The 21,361-nt window shown below is 29.8% G+C and overlaps 1 protein-coding gene across 2 annotated transcripts in view; it reads right to left on the reverse strand.

Moving 5' to 3' along the window:
- The window catches only part of LOC140452546 (KICSTOR complex protein SZT2-like), a 177,480-nt gene extending 163,491 nt beyond the window's left edge, over nt 1-13,989 (reverse strand). For both annotated transcript variants that reach the window (XM_072546872.1, XM_072546871.1), the window contains exons 1-2: nt 13,239-13,989; nt 12,816-12,991 (exon numbers count right to left, since the gene is read on the reverse strand). In XM_072546872.1, coding sequence (XP_072402973.1) covers nt 12,816-12,991; nt 13,239-13,296 — 234 coding nt within the window. In that variant the 5' untranslated portion in view covers nt 13,297-13,989. The remainder of the gene's footprint in view (nt 1-12,815; nt 12,992-13,238) is intronic.
- Between the last annotated feature and the right edge of the window lie 7,372 nt (nt 13,990-21,361).

Raw genomic sequence — 21,361 nt, forward strand, 5'->3', positions numbered from 1 at the left:
TCAGATAATATCCATTCAAATTTACAAAATGTAGACGATGTTATTGAATACCTAATTTCCCAGTACAGAGCTGAAAGTACCCAGAAAATAGATGACCTAATTGACTTGAATAACTTACAGTGGAACCCTGTTAATGGATCATTTAAGAATTTTGACTTTGATGGAAAAGATACAGGAGTTAGAGCTCAAATCTATGAAGATTATATAATTAGGGATCCCTATAGTTTTTTTTAAGTTATGAATGTGTTGCTTGTGTGAGTCCATTTTAAATAGGTAAAAGAAATAAAATATGACTTACTCACAATCAATTTAATGTTACTACCAAAACCGGTTTCGCTTTCTACACTTTGCAAAGCATCTTCAGGTCAAACGGTACAAAGTAAATTAAATGCTGAAATTACAAAAAGCCCATATTAGGGTGCTGTCTTATAAAGATAATAAATCACAGTAATTATGCCAATATTACATGTCTGTGTTTATTAATATGAATAAAATTGATTAAGCAAAGTAAAAACCCACAAATTGGTAAGAGATAATCTATTGAATTGTAATAAATTAGTAAAAAACAAAATACTACTTACATGCCGGTACAACAATTATTAATACTTAATAATTCGGTAAACATAGTTCAAACTATCCTATATTGCTGATGATGGGTGATCTTCGGTTAATATTGTAACTGTCTGACAATTAGCGGGGAAGTTTCTCGAGGGGAGAGATGTTAACAAATGAAATAGGAATAAGGTATATGTGATTGTTTGTTAAATGAAAGTGATGTTTTATATTATTTAAATTATTAAAAGTTATTTATATTTATTCAAGACATATATTTTAGAAATGTGTGTTAATTTATTGAAATTTTTTTACAAAATTGTAAAAAATTTCAATAGATTGAAATTGAAATATATTAAAACTAATCGCTACATGTTATTTTAAACTAGGGAATATTTTTTAAAATTTATGGCAAAGATGTACTTGATAGAAGTCACAACTTTTATCGTATTGTATTAAGTAAAAAGTAATAATATTTAACTAAATTATCTGAAACAAGTAAAAAGAAAAGTTTGGTTATATCGGAATTAAAAATAGATACAAATGATAATAAGAAACTAAAATAAAGCATGGAAGCATTCATATTATAAGATCTGCAGGTGCAAATAACTATATAATATATATATATATATATATATATATATATATATATATATATATATATATATATATATTATATAATAGTGAATAAAAGAATAGAATCAAGAATAACAAACTACGAAGCAGTATCATCTAGAATAATCACAGCCCAAATAGAACTAAAAGACAAGATAGGAATAATACAAATATACGGACCAACGGAAGGTAATGAAGAAGAGATAATGATAGAATTCTACAACGAACTCCAAAACACATTAGACAAATTAAGAGAGACAGGAGAAAAAATAATAATCTTAGGCGATTGGAATTCAAGAGTAGGTAAAGACATTAACAGGGGATTAGGATGCATTGGACAATATGGGGAAGAAACATTAAATAGAAATGGAATGAAAATGCTGGAATTCTGCCAAACCAATGACCTGATAATAGGAAACACATTCAGTGAACAAACCATTAACGACAAATATACATTTGTGGCTGAAGAGAGAAATGCGAAAAGCTTAGTCGACTATATAGTCTATACGAGAAACCTAGAACAAAATATAAAAAACATCTTAACGGAAAAGGAACCGGTACTGTCTACACAACACAGGATGGTCACTGCAAAACTGGAGGAAGTGGAAAGAAAAGAGTACAAGAAAGTAAATGTAAACAAACTAAAGATAGAAAGTGTGCGAGAATTTTACACGGAGGAAACTAACATAAGACTGAGACAAATAGAGTGCCAAAAAGAAACATGGACGTTGGAAGAAAGATGGAATACATACAGTGAAGTAATAAAGACAACAGCAACTGAAGTGTGTGGAATCAAAAAATATAATAAACAGTTGAAAAGGACAAGATGGTGGAATAAAGAAGTGAAGACAGAAATAAAAAAGAAGAAAATAGCATGGAAAAAATACATCGAAACGGGATTAGAAGAAGATAAAGAAAAATACTATAGGCAGAGACGATTGGTAAAAAAGACAGTCACACAAGCAAAAGCAAAAACATGGAAAGAATTTGGAGAAGAACTTCAGGAAGAATATATAACAAATAATAGAAACTTTTGGACGACAATACGACACATAAGGCAAGGAAAACGAAAGGAAATACTTCAAAAAGAGATACTTCAAACCAAATACAAATAAGCCCAGAACAAGTAGCTAGGGTATGGAAAGAATATTATGAGAAAAAATTTGATACCGAAGTGATAAAGGAAGACAATATAATCAATGAAGGAGAAGAAAACACAGAGCCAGAGCAAATAAGTAGCGAAGAAGTAATAGAAGGATTATCAAATATAAAAATAGGCAAGGCAGGTGGAGATGATGAAATTTAACCGGAAATGGTAAAATACATGGGAGAAGAAGGAATAAATTGGCTATGGAAAATATATAAAGAGGCGTGGGAAAAACAAACAATCCCTAAAGACTGGCAGAACAATATCATCGTGCCAATATACAAAAAAGGAGAACATGTAAACTGGGACAACTATAGAGCCATATGTCTGTCATCGGTATGCTTTAAAATATATGCGAAAATAATAGAGAAGAGACTGAGACAATAAGTAGAAATGGTATTGGGAGAAGAACAAACGGCATTTAGACCGGAAAGATAGACAAATGACAACATATATATCATTAGAAACCTAATAGAAAGAAGTATAGATACGGGGGAAAAACTAGTATTAGCATTCATAGACCTAAGAGCAGCATTTGACACGATAGAAACACATATTATAGGGAAATACTTGAGGAAAATAAACGTACCTAATGCATTGATAAAAATTATAGAAAGTACTTACAAGGAGGTAAAAGGAAGGGTACAAATAACAGGGGAAAGATCGGAAGCATTTAATTGGAAGAGAGGTATTAAACAAGGAGATAGTCTCAGCCCTTTGCTATTCATAATAGTAATGAACGAATTGATAAGAAACACTAGAGTCAGAACCAATCAACTACAGACAATAATAGGTTACCGCAGATTACAACCGGTAACAATAGAGTCTTTAATGTATGCAGACGACATAGTACTAATAGCAGATTCCGAGAATAAAATGCAGAAACTAATGGATATATGGGTAGAACAAATAGAAGAACTAAAAATGGAGATAAACGAGGAAAAAAGTAAGGTAATGATAATCAGCGGCAAAGGAGATAAGGAAGATAATCAAATAAAGATAAAATGTAAAAACTCAGAATTGGAAATAGTAACAACTTACGAATACCTGGGAAGTATAATAACTGATGACGGAAAAATAGACTGAGAAATAACAAATAGAGCAAAGAAATCAAACAAGTTATATTATGCGTTAGCCCCAATAACGGGAAAAAGAGAACTTGCACGAGAAACAAGAATAAAAATATATAACACAATAGTGATACCGACTGTGCTCTATGCAAGTGAAAACTGGACAATTCTGGAAAAACATAAGAGCAGGATAAACGCAATGGAGATGAGACATCTAAGAAGGATAGTTGGAAAGACAAAATGGGATAGATTAAGCAACGAGATTATTAGGAGAATGGCCAACCAGGAACCGATAATGAACAAAATAGCTAAGAGACAAATGAACTGGTATGGGCATCTGATGAGGATGCAATCCAATCGAATAACAAGAAAAATTTATGAAGCAAAAAACATCGGAAAAAGAAAAAGAGGCAGACCAAGAAAAAAATGGATACAGCAAGTAGTAGAGGCGGGAAAACAAAAATCACTCGAGGAATTGAAAATAATGGCAGGAAACAGAAAAGAATGGAAGAGGTGGGTAAATGGAAATGGTTTTCTCTTTTGCGAGACATGCCATTACTTTTTACTTATATGTATATGTATGTATATATATATATATATATATATATATATATATATATATATATATTTCTAAAGTATTCAACTAGTGAATTCAGAGGTTTAATCGGTCATTCAGGTTGGCAAATAAAAAAAGAAGTCAACTACTTCATAAGTTTATTGAAGACGTTTCGCTTTATATTTCTAAAGCTTCATCAGTTCTAACTCAATATGTAGTATGTTATCGATGTTATCATATCTACTGTACACTTTACTCCTTATTTAAAACTAACTTAACCAAAAAAGAAAAAACAAAAAACAAAAACAAAAAACACACAAACTTTGCAGAAAATAATGTTCATATTCGTAGATATGAATATTTAAAAAATTTTAAACGAACATTTGGCTTCATTTAGATGGTTCTCCACTGAAGACCAAACAAAGTTCTCTATATATATGTGTGTAAATACTTATTTCTTTTTGGGTGTGATAGTCAATAAAAAATAGAGCTTTGCTAAGGCGTACTATTTATTCTGAATCCAAGCTTTCGGTGGTTTTTTGCCACCTTTATCAAGGTCTACAAATAAAATTACTATGTTGTAACAATTTAAATGATGCAATAAAAAAGCTATAGAAAACTTACCCGAATGTAAGATTCGTGGCATAAATAACAATGTTATTTATCATGTTATTTAACATGGTGGGTAAATGGAAATTAAAATAGCTAGCCCAAATCCGACACCATGATAGAGTAAAAGGAAGGGGAGAAAGAAAGAAATATATATATATATATATATATATATATATATATATATATATATATATATATATATATATATATATATTTTGCCTTCCATCGATATACCATTTTTGGTTTTCTCGTTTGCGAGACATGCCATTACTTTTTTACTTATATGTATATGTATGTATGTATGTATGTATATATATATATATATATATATATATATATATATATATATATACAGGGTGGTCCTAAAGTAATTGTACAAACAGAAACCATAGATTCTGCACTTTAAAATATTACGATTTAAGCCAACTTGCTTTAATAAAATGTTGATATTAAGAAAGATACAGGGTGTTAAAGTGGAAATTTAAAATTGTATTTTTCGCTATAACTTTTACGTTTGTAAATATTTTTGGACAAAAATTTATAATTGGACGCTCTTAAGTAAAATAAATTATAATTTTATACACAAATCAATGTAACTGATAGATGGCGCCACATATGCCACAGGTGTGGCATAGATTTGCGCCTAACTTTTTTGCTCTTGAAGTTACCTCTTTTTGTGTTAAAAAATATTAAACATACATTATTTTTACAAAGAAAAGGTATACTTGTTAGTAACCTCAAAATTTAACCGTTTTCGAGATAATCGCACTTTATAAGTCAGCTGCCTCATAATTCTTAGTTGTGATATTTGTGCGGTAAAGCACTCAATACCTGTAGATAAGCATAATTCATAGTTTATTCTTATTAAAACAACTCAAAGATAATAATGTAACATTACAAAATTTTTGTTATGGCTGCTAATGTCTTATTGGAGAAAATATTCTTCATCTTCTTCTTTAGGTGCCGTGTGCGTATTCAGACGTTGGCTGTCATCATGTATACAATTTCCCTTTTCTTCTTCTTAGTCGTTAACCTGATGCAGGTATCGTGATATCATGAAGCTATTAGCTAAATTTCCCAATGTTCCTCCACGTTTTTCTATCTTCTGCCATTCTAGCACATTCTGACAATGGAGCGCCAATGGTAGCAACAATATGGTCCGTGTATCGTGTGGGAGATCTACCTCTACTTCTTTTGCCTTCTACTTTTCCCTGGATGGTAAGTTTTTCAAGACCATTTCTTCGAAGGACATGTCCAAAATAGCTTATTATTTGTTCTGATATTTGTGTTCTTAGTCTTTTCTCTTCCCTCTTCCCTCTTCCTCTTCCCTTTTCTATCGCTTCTTAAATTTCTATACCTACTGGCGTTGTATTACTTTTTCCCTATTGTAAAATGCTGAAAAACCAAAATATATGGTTTATGTAAGATGGTACACCACCACATTCTAGAGAGAAGGCGTTGAGAACATAGTTAAATATACCTTTTCTGAACGTTGGATTGGACGTGGCAGTCATATTCCTTGGCAATGTGGTGAGATATTGATATAATTATTTAATTTATAAAAAACACAAAATAATACTTATTATTCATTACGTAAATTGTTGTTTACCCATTTTTATTAGGACAAATGGAAACTAAAGCACAGGTATGAAATAACACACGTGTCTTGTTTCATAATACTTTTGCTACAAATCTAACCTTAAAGACTCAGCATTTTTACAAAAACATCATCGTTGGCCTAATAACCGATATTGTTATAAATATAGTAAACACACAGGCAATTTAGTTCAGCATAATATTAGTTCGTTAGTTAATCATAATAGTCCATTTGTTTGATATGTAATTATAGTTACTCGTAAGCTTATGTGCGTGTATATAAGTAACCAATAAATGAGATACATCACAGTTTACTACATTATTTAACCTTTGCGACATAATATACTATAGGATTTGGATATAGATTCGTCCATTATACATTATAGCCACCACGTAGCCCAGAATTTAATCCGCTTGATTTTGGTGTATGGAGCGTATTAAAACAACGTGTCTATAAGAATCCCATAAACATTCGCAACCAAATATGAGAAGAAATAAATACTGCAACAGTTTCTTTAGAACAAATGACGCTATTTAATATGAGATGATTTTTATGGAATATATTGACAAATGAATTAATGAAAATGGTAGACATTTCGAACACTTACTTTAACAAAAAGTTTAGTAATTTAGTTTAACTATTTTTTAATTTGGTTTGTAAACAAAATATTTTGATTATGACTTTAACATAAAATGTAAAATGTTTGATGTAAAATCGTATTATTCTGTTTTTTGTCAAATCCTATTATTAATTATCCTGCTGGTATATTTATTTTATTTAATATTTCGTTAACTATTAACTTTAGTTAATGGTATTTTATACCAAAATTTAGATTTATTAATGATTTTGTCTATTTTTCCTTCGTTGCCTGGGGTAATTGCCTTAAATCAGAAATATGCAGCTGATTTGTAAAATGCGATTATCTCGAAAACTATTGAGTTCAAAAGTTATTAACAGGTATATCTTTTTTTGTTGAAATAATGTATCTTTAATATTTTTTATCACAAATACAGGTAACTCAAAGAGCAAAAAAGTTAAGTGCAAATTTATGCCACATATGTGGCATATGTGGCGCCCTCTATCCGCTACATTAAAGTGTGCATCAAATTATAATTTCTCATATTTAAAAGTACCCAGCTGTAAATTTTTATGCATAAATGTTTACAAACATGAAAGTTATAGCCAAAAATAAAATTTTAATTTTGCACTTTAACACCCTATATCTTTCTTAATATCAACATTTTATTAAAGCAATTTGGCTTAAATCGTAATATTTTAAAGTGTAGAAACTACTGTTTCTTTTTGTATAATTACTTAAGGACCACCCTGTATATAAATATATAAATTAAAATTTAATGCATACTTTGATTTAACTGATAGAGGGCGCCACTTATGCCACATATGTGGTATAAATTTGCACTTAACTTTTTTGCTCTTTAAGTTACCTGTATTTGGGATAAAAAATATTAAAGATTCAATATTTTAACAAAAAAAAGGTATACTTGTTAATAACTTCAAAACTCAACAGTTTTCGAGATAATCGCATTTTAAAAATCAGCTGCATAGTTCTGATATAAGGCAATTACTCCAGGCAATGAAGAAAAAATAGACAAAAACATTAATACTTCTGAATTTTGGTATAAAATACCTTCACCTAAAGTTAATAGTAAACGAAATATTAAATAAAATAAGTATATCAGCAGGATAATTAATAATAGGATTTGACAAAATAATAGAATAATAGGATTTTACATCAAACATTTTACATTTTATGTTAAATTAAAGTCATAATCAAAACATTTTGTTTACAAACCAAATTAAAAAATAGTTAAACTAAATAACATAACTTTTTGTAAAAGTAAGTGTTCGATATGTCCACCATTTTCTTTAATTAATTTGTCGATATATTCCATAAAAGATCGTCTCATATTAAATAGCATCATTGGTTCTAAAGAAACTGCTGCAGTATTTATTTCTTCCCATAGTTGGTTGAGAATGTTTATGGGATTCTTATAGGCACGTTGTTTTAATGCGCCCCATACACCAAAATCAAGCGGATTAAATTCGGGGCTATGTGGTGGCCATAATGTATAATGGATGAATATATCGATGACATTACTTATTTATATGATTACGTTACAGCCTATGAGTAACTATAATTACATCTCGAACAAATGGACTATTATGATTTACTAACGAACTAATATTATGCTAAACTAAATTGCTTGTGTGTTTACTAGATTTATAACAATATTGGTTATTAGGATAATGATGATGTTTTTGTAAAAATGCTGAGTCTTTCAGGTTAAATTTATAGCAAAAGTATTATAAAACAGGACACATATGTGTTATTAAATACCTGTGCTCTAGTTTCTATTTGTCCTAATAAAAATGGGTAAACGATTTACGTAATGAACAATAAGTATTCTTTTGGGATTTTTTATGAATTATATAATTATATCAATATCTCACCACATTGCCAAGAAATATTATGACAACGACCAATCCAACGTTCAGAAAAGTTGTATTTAAGTATGTTGCATAAACCACATATTTTGGGTTTTTAGCATTTTAAAATAGAGAAAAAGTAATACAACGCCATTATAGAAACTTAAGAAGCGATAGCAAAGGAAAATTGTAAACATGATGACGGCCAACGTCTGAATACGGACACGGCACCTAAAGAAGGAGATGAAATATCTTTTCTCCAATAAGACATTGGACATATTAAAAAAGCATTTTGAGATGTTATATTATCATCTTTGAGTTGTTTTAATAAGAATAAACTATGAATTAGGCTTATCTACAGGTATTCAGTGCTTTACCGCACAAATATCATACTAAGAATTATTGTGCAGCTGATTTATAAAATGCATTTATCTCGAAAACTGTTAAATTTTCAGGTTACTATAAAGTATACCTTTTCTTTGTAAAAATAATGTATCTTTAATATTTTTTAACACAAATAGAGCTAACTTAAAGAGCAAAAAAGTTAAGCGCTAATTTATGCCACACATGTGGCATATGTGGCGCCCCCTATTAGTTACATTAAAGTAGGTATAAAATTATAATTTATCCTACTCAAAAGCATCCAACTGTAAATTTTTGTTTAAAAATATTTACAAACGTAAAAGTTATAGCGAAAAATAAAATTTTAAATTTCTTTTTAACATCCTGTATCTTTCTTAATATCAACATTTTATTAAAGCAAGGTGGCTTAAATCGTAATATTTTAAAGTGCAGAATCTACGGTTTCTGTTTGTACAATTACTTAAGGACCACCCTGTATATAAATACTTTTTTCTTTTTGGGTGTGGTAGTCAATAAAAAATAGAGCTTTGCTAAGGCGTACTATTTATTCTGAATCCAAGCTTTCGGTGGTTTTTTACCACCTTTATCAAGGTCTACAAATAAAATTACTATGTTGTAACAATTTGAATGGTGCAATAAAAAAGCTATAAAAAACTTACCCGAATGTAAGATTCGTGGCATAAATAACAACGTTAAATAACATGATAAATAACATTGTTATTTATGCCACGAATCTTACATTCGGGTAAGTTTTTTATAGCTTTTTTATTGAATCATTCAAATTGTTACAACATAGTAATTTTATTTGTAGACCTTGATAAAGGTGGCAAAATACCACCGAAAGCTTGGATTCAGAATAAATAGTACGCCTTAGCAAAGCTCTATTTTTTATAGACTACCACACCCAAAAAGAAAAAAGTATTTACATATTTTTTCCAAACTAGTCAAAAAAAATTTTGGACTATTTTTTCTTACTTTTATATATATATATATATATATATATATATATATATATATATATATATATATATATATATATATGTATATATATGTATATTATATATATATATACATACATATATATATATATATATATATATATATATATATATATATATATATATATATATGTTAGTTTTGATATTTCCGCGGGAGCTGTATGTTATATCAATGGTATTCCGGGTTTAACTCCGCGTTAAATGTTGTTGGTTTTGATAAAAACCATTTTGACGACGTTTCGGCAAGATCTCACTTGCCATTTTCAAGTCTCTCTGGATGGTCTGCTTCTTGTCGATGTTCGAGTGGAAGTGCTTCGACTCTCGAACATCGACAAGAAGCAGACCATCCAGAGAGACTTGAAAATGGCAAGTGAGATCTTGCCGAAACGTCGTCAAAATGGTTTTTATCAAAACCAACAACATTTAACGCTGAGTCAAACCCGGAATACCATTGATATAATATATATATATATATATATATATATATATATATATATATATATATATATATATATATATATATATATATATATATACAGGCAAAACAACAAAACTTATGCTGACAAGATTAATACCCATACTGATAAAAATAAGAAGCTAACTGAGCCTTTGCCAGCTCTTCGATAAAATCAGAAGTGTCAAGAAATGATGTTTCATGTGCTATACTGAATGCTGTAACAAAAGAAAAATATAATGAAATTATAAGTTTAGGTGAGGATACTTCACCCCGTGACAACAATGAATGGAAAGAAGTGAAAAGAAACAAGCAAAGAAGGCAACTTATAGTAGGCAAAAATGAATCCATTAAAATAAACGGCAAGGAGTTTAAAGGAGTTCCAAAAATGGCAAATCTTCACGTATACCGGGTGGATCCAAAGGTGAACGCAAATGACTTACTAAATATGCTACAACCACACTTTCCAGAAGTAATCTGCGAGCCTCTTATTTCGAAACATCCAGATATATATTCGTCATTTAAGGTAAGCATTTATGAGTCTAATTTCCAAAATGATAAATGGCCCCATGGAGCATATGTCCAGCGTTTTTTATACCTACAGAGAACGCACCTGACAAATTCGACATAACCAACGACGTTGATGTAAGTACACAAAATAATAATAATCAGGTAGATTCTTTTGAAAATTTTAAAATCGTAAGTGTTAACTCTCAATCGATAACTAATAAAAGTAACAGAATTGAAGTAATATTGAGCTCGAAGGATCTAGATGTTCTATGTGTATCTGAAACATGGTGTAGTGATCTAAATTTTAATCTCCTAAAAAGGATTTATTTTGTTTTCAAAATTATAACCAAACAGCGTCTTTCACAAGAAAACATAAATGTCATGAAGGTGTTTCGATGTACATAAAAGACTGTTTATCTTGTAAACCACAAAACTTTTTAAATAATATGGCGGAAGAAATACATTTTGAATGTTGTTGTGTTACTTTTAGCTTAAGAGATAGTATGTGTTATATTATTAATATATAGAGAGCCCCTTCTGGCGATATTGTAAACAAACTTTACTCGTGTCTAAATTATTGTTTTAAACATTTTAAAACCACTATTTTATGCGGCGATTTTAATATAGATTATCTTAAAGACTCTAAGGAAAAAGTATTATTTACTGATTTTATACAAAGTTTTAATTTGAAGTGTTAAAATAAAGAACCTACAGGAATCTTCACAGACAAAAATGGAAAAACTTAATTAGATTATTTTCTTACAAACTGGTCACATCAATATGAAGAAACTACCAGACTTTATTTTGGGAGATCATTTTGGTTTGGAGTTTTTGTTATTAGATGCTAAATCAAAAAAAGTACAAGGTGAAATAAGTCAAAACATAACATTCAGAAATCTTTCTTAATCGGATTTATTAAATTTACAAAACAGATTTTTCACTGCATATTTTGAACAGGTTTACGAAGATCTCGATGACGCGAATTTGGCATTTGAAACATTTTTGAAGGTACTTACGTACCATATTGACATATCTTGTCCAATGACTACAAAAAGAATTTGCAATAAGTCTAAAAATAGTTGGGTAACAAATGATATAATACACGAGGAAAACGATTTGAGAAGTCTTTTTTGGCTATCAAATAATTTTAAAAATATAGACATTCATTTAAAATATAAAGAAAAAAAAAGCAATATGTCAAACTAATCGACGAAACAAAAAAGAGTTTCTTTCAAAATAGTTTAGAATGTAAGAATACTATACAGCAAAAGCTGAAGTGATGTGGCGTAAGGTTAATAAAAAAATAGGTAAGAAGGTAAAACGTAATAATTGTGATAAAATCCAACTTGCAGATAAAATTATTACTAACAAATATGAGATGGCAAATGCTTTTGTAGAGCATTTTACTACTTGTCCTAAACATAAAATTATAAATATTTTTAAAAATACCAATTTTGATCATTATACCACACAACATGTAGACAAATCCTTTTATTTTTTTCCTGTAGATGAGTATGAGGTTAGAGAGGTTATTGACTCCTTGAAAAATATTACCTCAGTAGGTATTGATTGCATATCAACTAAATTAATAAAGTGTATTAGTGAATATATAGCGCAACCCCTTGCAGACTTAATAAATTTATCAGTAGAACACAGTGTTTCTTCACAGCTTGAACATAGGACTTATTATAGTATAGTAACTCCAATATTCAAGAATGGAGATAATTCAGTTTTAGATAAATAAAAGCCAGTTACGGTCCCTACTATTTTGGGCAAAATTTATGAAAAATGTGTATACAAAAGAATGTATAGTTTCCTTCATAAATACAATATATTATGTTCCAACCAACCAACCAACCATGATTTTCAATTTATTTACTAACATGTACTTACTACTTTTTGACTAGGAGTAACTATGGTATTCAAATGGTCTAAAAGCCACTGCAAACGTGAGGCTCTTGAAATTGGAACATCCTTTTGCATTAACAAATATACTGTTTTTGCCTCCAAAAATGATGGTTGCGTGTCTTCCAAAAAGGGATAGTCCGACAAGTATATTTCCCCATTTTCTGAAAAATTAAATTTAGTAGATAACATTACTTTATCATCAACAACTTCGTTTTCTGTTGTTATTAAAAGACAACTAATACTGATAAAGTTCAAATATAATCTATAAATGACAGAAACTGTTATCACTCTTCAAGTGCATTGTAAATCATCTTTAAACTACCCATTGTCTAGACGAGCTGTAGTTAACATAAATATGTTTTATCAGTATCTCATGAATATTTTGAGTATTGAGCTACATGAACTAACCTGATATAGATAACTCTACACCTTCATCAGAACATTGACTTTGGGAATCAAATTCCATTATAACACTACGAATATGTTTCACATATCAAGTTGTTCCTAAATAATGTTAAATCACTATCACAGACACAATCAATATATTATAATCCTATTAATGTTTAAAAATTAACTTCCCACTATCACAAAACAAACGTTTCAGATTTGACAGACTCTCAAATTTCAATTTAATATAAAAGCTCTATCTATCAAGTTCCATACAAATGGTTTAATATTAGTGATTTATCCAAACTAAACAACGTCAAACAAATATTTACGTTATGTTAGTTTAAATGGATTACATCACGAGCCATTAAAACAAAATATGATAACATAACCTATTTTGACTTGTTTACTACTGGTGGTTTCATTTATTTTGACTTTGACTGAAAATGGTCGTTCGTTGCCCCAAATATTATACAATTCATGATGCACTTTCTACACTTCCGACTTCCAACCCGTATGTCAGGGTATAGCTATGACCTATTTAACAAATTATTTTACACCAATTTTTAATTTTGTAATATCATTGGTAATTGATTTAAATATAACTTTTTGGATATAAATGATTAGAATTTTAAATAAATGATAATTTTAAAAAGCACATGATTTTGTTCACACAAATCACATTATTTTGGCGATAAAGAATCATGATATTTATATGCAATTCTTATACGAAACAAATTTAATATAACACTAGGTATAACAAATCCTTTTAACTTATATACTTCACTATAAAGAAATTAATATACAAATAAAATAATTTAGTTCTAAAAATAGATTAGATCAAGATCCTTGAGCAAGTTAATAAAAATGTAAATGAATGAAAATACATGGCTATTTCAAGTTTTAAGTGAGTTAAAAATTAAATAATTTTAATAATACATATTTAAAATAAAGTCAAATTTATAATAATAATTAATATATATATATATATATATATATATATATATATATATATATATATATATATATATATATATATATATATATATACAGTATACTCCCTCTATAACGAACACGGTTATTACGAGGTTTCGCTTATAACGAGCTACATTAGATGTCCCGTGAAATTTCTATTGAACTATAACCGTCTATAGCGAGGCAAATTTGGTTATAACGAGAGAAAATAAGATCCAAAAACGTGTTTTTTACGTTTTTGGTCGGGTCGTGGCTATAAATAAATACCTTTTCAAACAGACCCTCGATAAACTTAACTGCAGCCCGCAATAAACTTCTTTACAATGAATAAATACAACTGTTTCACATCTTTAGAAAATATGAGGGAATGATACTCGACCATTTAAAGCAGTTAAAAATGACAGAGTTCTTAAAATTGCAGAAGCAATAGTTTATGATATCCTTGAAAATACGCTTTATACATTATGTAGTTGGAAAAAATATAAGTACAGATTTTTTATTTTAACGTATATCATTGATAATAAAAGTAAACAACTCTTTTATGTTTTAATATATTTCATTGACAATAAAAGTAAATAACTTTTTTTCAAAAACGCCATTCAAACAATATTTATTAGCATCTTATATTGCTCCGAATGGCTTCACTATAGGAAGTTAATGGTTTAGAAAACTACAGATTCATATGTATGCACAGTATTATTATTGTCTGATATAATGAGATCGGCTTATAACGAGGTAATCAGTCTGTCATTTCACTTCTCGTTATAGAGGGAGTCTACTATATATATATATATATATATATATATATATATATATATATATATATATATATATATATATATATATATATATATATATATATATATATATATAGGTATATATATACCTATATATACCTACCTATATGGCATGTCTCGCAAAACAGGAAAACAAAATAACTATATTAAGGGAAGGCAGCCGTATAAACATGTTTCTGACTATTGGTCGTCCTCCACGACAGGAGCAATGCGACCAATTTGTGGCTTTATAGTTAGAAGACCCTGATGGTTTCCAGGGCAACAACTAACAATAATCACGGAGGAAGCTACAGCTACCTGAGGAAAGGAATGATAAACGTTAAAACGTTTAAAACAGATAGAGGAGGTTAATGCGAATAATAAAAGTAATGGCATGTCTCGCAAAACAGGGAAACAAAATGGCTTATATTGTTGGAAGGCATCCGTATATATTTCTGACGATTGGTTGTCTTCAGTACGGTGCAGCTGTACGCCAAACAAAAGTTAGAAAAGGAGCATGTTGACTTGAGAAAGCATCATGATACTATATCAAACTGTATGTTATAATATCATGGTATCATGGGAAAGGATCACTACAGGATCAATGCGACCAATTTGTGGCATTAGTGCATAGTGCATTCGTGTGGCATTGTGAAGACCCTGATGATTTCCAGGGCAACAACTTGTAACATTTTTTTATATAATTAAAATATTAATTATTTTTATTCCTTTTACCCCCGTGATGATACGCTCATGTTCGGTTTACCGTCTTCAAAATTTTATTAAATGCACGAAATTTCCCTGCGTCTGAAAGGTTTTTAATCCTTTCCGTCTTAATCCGGAGTATGAAAGGAACTAATGCTTTTCGGTGAAGGCGGGTCTTTTATGATAAATTTGTAAATATTCCGAAGGCTCGTATAGTAATTTTTCTATAATAACCTAATGCAAGGGATTTTATATTTCATCACGTTTGTATGTAGAAGGGTACCGTTATGTTCAATGTTAGTTAGAACTTTTTACCTTCTCAGAAATACATACAACTGGCCTATGATTTTTGAGTGGGAGATATCCCTTCTTCTTTTTTTTGAGGTAGTTTGGTAAAATTTGAGAGGAACCAAGTTACTTCGGGTGGGACAGTCCTTGTATAAGGACTAGATCTTACTGTATCTCTATTATCGTACCGTTCTCTGTGCATTTTCTTTATAAGTGTGTATACACTTGTTTATTTGAGTTTTTTTATCTTATACTATATTAGATTAAATATAGTTATAAAGTACCTTTAACGTTAATTAAATTCAGTGTTTAATACAAGTATAGTATTAACATCAGTGACTTAATGCAGCAGTCGTCAGGAATTACCGTAAGTTAGCATAATCTTTGTTCTCCACTTATCTGGGCGAGTAATATGGTATGGTATCATATCATCTTCCATTATCTGGACGTATCTAAAGTTCATACATGTCTTCAAATGTAGTTGAGAGTAGCTACTGAGTTTTGCATTAAATTTAAAGAACAGTCAATATTTTGTTACAAATTCCATCAGCTAGTAAGAAATTTCAATAAGTAATAATTATGAACATTTAAGTCTCAGTCTATCATTAAATAATAGTGTGAGATAGTTAATCGACTTAACCAAGTGCGGTTTGGTTAAATTTTTATGTTTTCATTTTTGTAACCTTTTTGTATTTTTGTAAATTTAGATTTGGTTAATTTTTGTTATCTTTTGTGTTTGTTATAATTTGTATTCAATTTTTTTTTTGCTGTAATATCTCGAGATACGCCAAAACTTTATTTGTGCATGAGTGTATTATATATCTTTGTAAAGGTATTTTCTAATTATATTTCGGCTTATTTTTATATGTATACCACCATTTCATAGTTGTTGGTGTATTTTTATTAGGTACTTGTGTTGCATTCAGCAGCGTCATAATTTTGTTGTTGAATATATGTATTGTTATTGTTTTATGTATGTATTTTATTTGTCGACTCCTAACACGTTTCCTGATATAACCATAACTCTGAATATTTGCTTTTTACCTTTAAATATAACTATACCTTTGACCAGTAGAAAGATCAGGCTGATTAAGTTTCGTAGGTAAGTAGGTATAATACCTAATATACTTATTATTTGTTTATGCAGAGTGTTAACCAAATATATTTAATAATTAACTGTTGATATCTTTTCTTGGGTTTGATCTCTGAACCTAAATATCTTTCCTTATCTCTTTTCTTTTCTAAGGTTTCTTAATTTTCTCCTTAAACCACAAAAAATTAAGTGGCGCCCTGTTCCCTATCTTATCTTATCTTTGGTAATTTTACCCATCTATCTTTTTGTTTATTTCTGTATCTTTTCCAATATCTTATATCCTATCCTTACTTATTTCGTCCGTTGGACCCATTCCTGGTTCCAGAAGCTAGTTTCGAACCCACGACTCGCTCTCCACCAACCATCTGGCTGCCGTCTGCAGTGTCTCCATTGGTGACCTTTCTAGCACCATCCAAAAAAGGTTTCCGAGGTTACAAACTAACAACAACTGTACTTGCTGAAACAGTTACTCTAAAGGTATTTTTTAAATCGCAATCCATTCTTTGATGCTTCGTTTACAAGGTAAATTAAAAAAAACTTAAACATTTTATTAAATTTTTTATTAAAAAACTGATTTTTAAAAGAAAGTTCAGATAAAAAACAAAAAGAGCTGATTTTTTAGTTTGTAAACATTTATAATAACTTTGATATTTTATATGTCACACAGGTTTGTAAGTAGGCTCAATAAATAATGCGCTGGTGAAAAAATGAAAAAACATAACCTTATATGGCAAATAACAAGAAACAAGCTGAGATATTGTAGCGGACAGTTCTCACCTCCATTTTCCGTGGCGGTATTTTACGAATACCATCACTCATCACTTTAAGAGGTTATACCGTTTTACTCATTCATTGTATATGCCATCTAAGTATAAGTTGGAATATAAAATTTAGCTCTTACAAAAAGATACCCGAAAACTGTCATATTAAGCCGTAGAATACAATAATATAGTGGTTCCAGCAAATTGTCATACATCAAAAATTGCTTCACTTGCCTGGATGAAAGGATTTCAGAAATGTCATTCCAATAATTTATCCCTCCGGACCCCAGAAGGTTGTAGTCTTGCAAGGGCAACCGGTTTCAATAAAATTAATGTTGAAATGTTTTTCAATAAACTTGAAACTGTCTTTTCCTGGTGTTTGGAGATAGTAGTCGTATCTATAATTTAGATGAGACAGGAACCGTTACCGTTCAAAAGTCCCAAAAAGTGTTTGCAGAAAGAGTTATACGAAAGATTATTAAGGCTACAAGTGGCGAACGTGGAACGCTCGTAACAACATGCTGTATTGTTGGAGCAGCTATTCCTCTTGCTCTGGTATTTCCGAGAGTACACTTTAAAGATTTTATGATAAACGGGTCGCCCCCTGGAACTTTAGGACTAGCTTAAAACAGGTTGGATGAATAGAGAGTTTGTGCAAGTTGTTAAGCATTTTATTAAGCACACTGGTAGTACCAGAGAAAACCCTTCTTTATTGCTAATTGATAATCAACAAAGTCATTTATCGATTGAGGCAATCGATTTATGTAAAAATATCGGCGTTACAATCCTAACTATATCGCCATACTGTACGTACAGATTACAGCCGTTGGACATAGGCTTATTAAATCCATTTCAAACTTTCTATAATGCTGCAGTAGATGCATGGACGATGAACCATCCCGGGCAGACATTTACAATTTATAACGTAGCAACCTGTGTGGGCACAGCATATCTTCGAGCAATGACGCCAGTTAACATAACAAGCGCTTTTCGAAAAACCGGAATATTTCCATTTGATAGGCATGTCTTCACTGAAGAAGATTTTTTGTTAAGTTTTGTGACAGACAGGCCACTTGTTGCATTTGAAGCTGCTGCTGAGAATATAAATAAATCTCTAGATGTAGAAAATCCAGGACCAAGTAATACTGATATCACGAAAACCTTTGTTAGTCCAACAGTTTTTAAGGTAACAAAAAACGAAAAAGAAAGACGACGATAGCTACGAATACCCCGGAAAAAATGGACCTGATTAAATCTAAAGAAAAAACACCAAAACAGAAAAAAGTAACTAGGCGCGTATTAGATAGTGATTCTGATGAGCAAGTTGAAAATGAGAAGGAATTACAAAATTCCAGCGGAGGAGAGGATTTTATTGGTGAAGATTCCGAACCAATTAGTTTCGAAGATCTTGATCGCTGTCCCAATAATGGTAATTATGTGCTTGTTGAATTTAACTTTAAGCAAAAGACATACTATGTAGGCAAAGTCTTGCCTCTAATAAAAGAAAATGATTTTGAAATATCGTTTTTAAGAAAAAGCGCTAAATGTGAAAACAGGTTCTTTTTTCCAGTTGTTCCAGATGTCTCACATGTATTAAAAAGAGACATTAAAATGATTTTGCCACCCCCTGTAATGGAAGAGTTAACTAAGCGCCAAAGTTCGCTTTTAAAATTTGAATTCAACTTTGACAGTCTTAACGTAAAATAATGTTAATTGTTGCGTCTCAGTGTTCCCACATTGAAAGGAACAGTGAGACATTAAAAATCTTATACAGGTTTTTGAAGGTTCTAAAAGTTATATAAAGGATAGCTGATCAGAAACTGCTGACATAGAGCTGATTTTGCCTTATTTTTTTTAACCATCTTAAAAAGTGAAAAAAATATTTTTTGCCTATAAAACTTTTCTGATACACATTTTAAAGAAAAATAGTTCAAACAAAAGTTGTACATCATAAAAAGTTCTGTAATTTTGAGCATAAACAATTGACTGATATAGTTGGAAAATACCAATATATTTTATTAATTAACTTAGTTTTTTGCACAACATGTAATATAACTGCTTGAAATTACGACAATTAATGAGTTATTAGAGTGCTAAATTTCAACCAGATCGACCATATAGTTTATATAGGTAATGGACTTTGACAAGAGCTATGACCTTGTAAATACCAGGTAAACTTATGTACTCCATCAGCATGACTCATACCTTTTGTCAAAATCCATTACCTCTAAATGATTTAATTTGTTCATTCTGGTGGTAGACATATGTGCTTGTTTGGGAATTACTGCTAGAATATTTTTAATTGAAAAATTATTGTTATTTCCGGTATGTGAATTTTTTGCATTGCAAGTTTCTATGACTACTGCCATCAATAAACTTTTGCCCACATAAACATGAAATACGTGTGTACTCCTAAATTAATTTTAAGGACTTATCTTCCTTACATAATAAATTTGTTTGTTCTTGTAAATGCTCCTATACCTATATTTGACAGACAGTTTTTTGGGTTTAAAATTCACTGAATTAGAAGTAATTTAAGTAAATTCATTCTCTTGGATAGTTCTTCAGGAGTCAAATGAAATTTGACTTTAAATATTTTTGTGTATGAATTTTATCACGTGACTGACAAATAACTCTCATATAAACATTACAAAAGTGACCAAAAGGGTTTAAACATGTTTTAGAAAGCACATTTTGGTAAAATCTGAAAGTTAAGAAAAAAACACTGTATATATTCTAACTTTTATTGCCATATGTAAGATTTTACACAAAATACAAATTATCTGGTAGATATAAACGTTTTAACAAAATTATTGGTTAGTTTTGGGTATCAGGAAATATAATTGACGTAGTATTGTACAAGTACAATTTATTGCTAACTGTATACTATAATATACTTACAACTCTTATATAAAAAACAACTTGTTAATATGTCTGTTACAGAAATCTCAGATTAGGGTTTTGCGTGAAGGTTTTAATACAAATTAACAGATCTAAATAAATAATTCTAACTATTACAATTTAAAAAAACTCAATACCTAATAACAACCTATAAGAAAATGGTAACATGTAGGTATAAAATGAAAAAAATGGAAGTCGATGACATCTTTAGTAAAGGAATAACCGGCGCGCGGCGCTCAAATATTAATACACATACCTACTAAAAACACATCAAACATTTTATAGTTATATTATCTAGACCCTAGAATAAGTTGTGTATTCTGTTATTCTCTTTCGGATTATCAAAAAATATTTATATTATTTATAGTATTGTTTTGGATGCTAAATCTTCAGATTTAAAGGGCGAAAAGTACAGGACGATAAGCAGTTACCTTTTGTAATCCAGAAATGAGCCTTGATTTGAACGAATATAAATACAATTTTACGTGTTTAATACCTTTCCTGTGTAATCCATTTTCATTTAATAAAGTTATTAATTTAATAAATCTTTAAATATAGTATCAGTTAAGGAAAGGATATGTATAGAAAAGATAAGTCGAATAATTGTTTTCTTGATGATATGCAATGCATTTTTACACTGTTTGG

Source organism: Diabrotica undecimpunctata, chromosome 10, assembly GCF_040954645.1.
Source record: "Diabrotica undecimpunctata isolate CICGRU chromosome 10, icDiaUnde3, whole genome shotgun sequence".
In the NCBI taxonomy this organism is placed as follows: domain Eukaryota; kingdom Metazoa; phylum Arthropoda; class Insecta; order Coleoptera; family Chrysomelidae; genus Diabrotica; species Diabrotica undecimpunctata.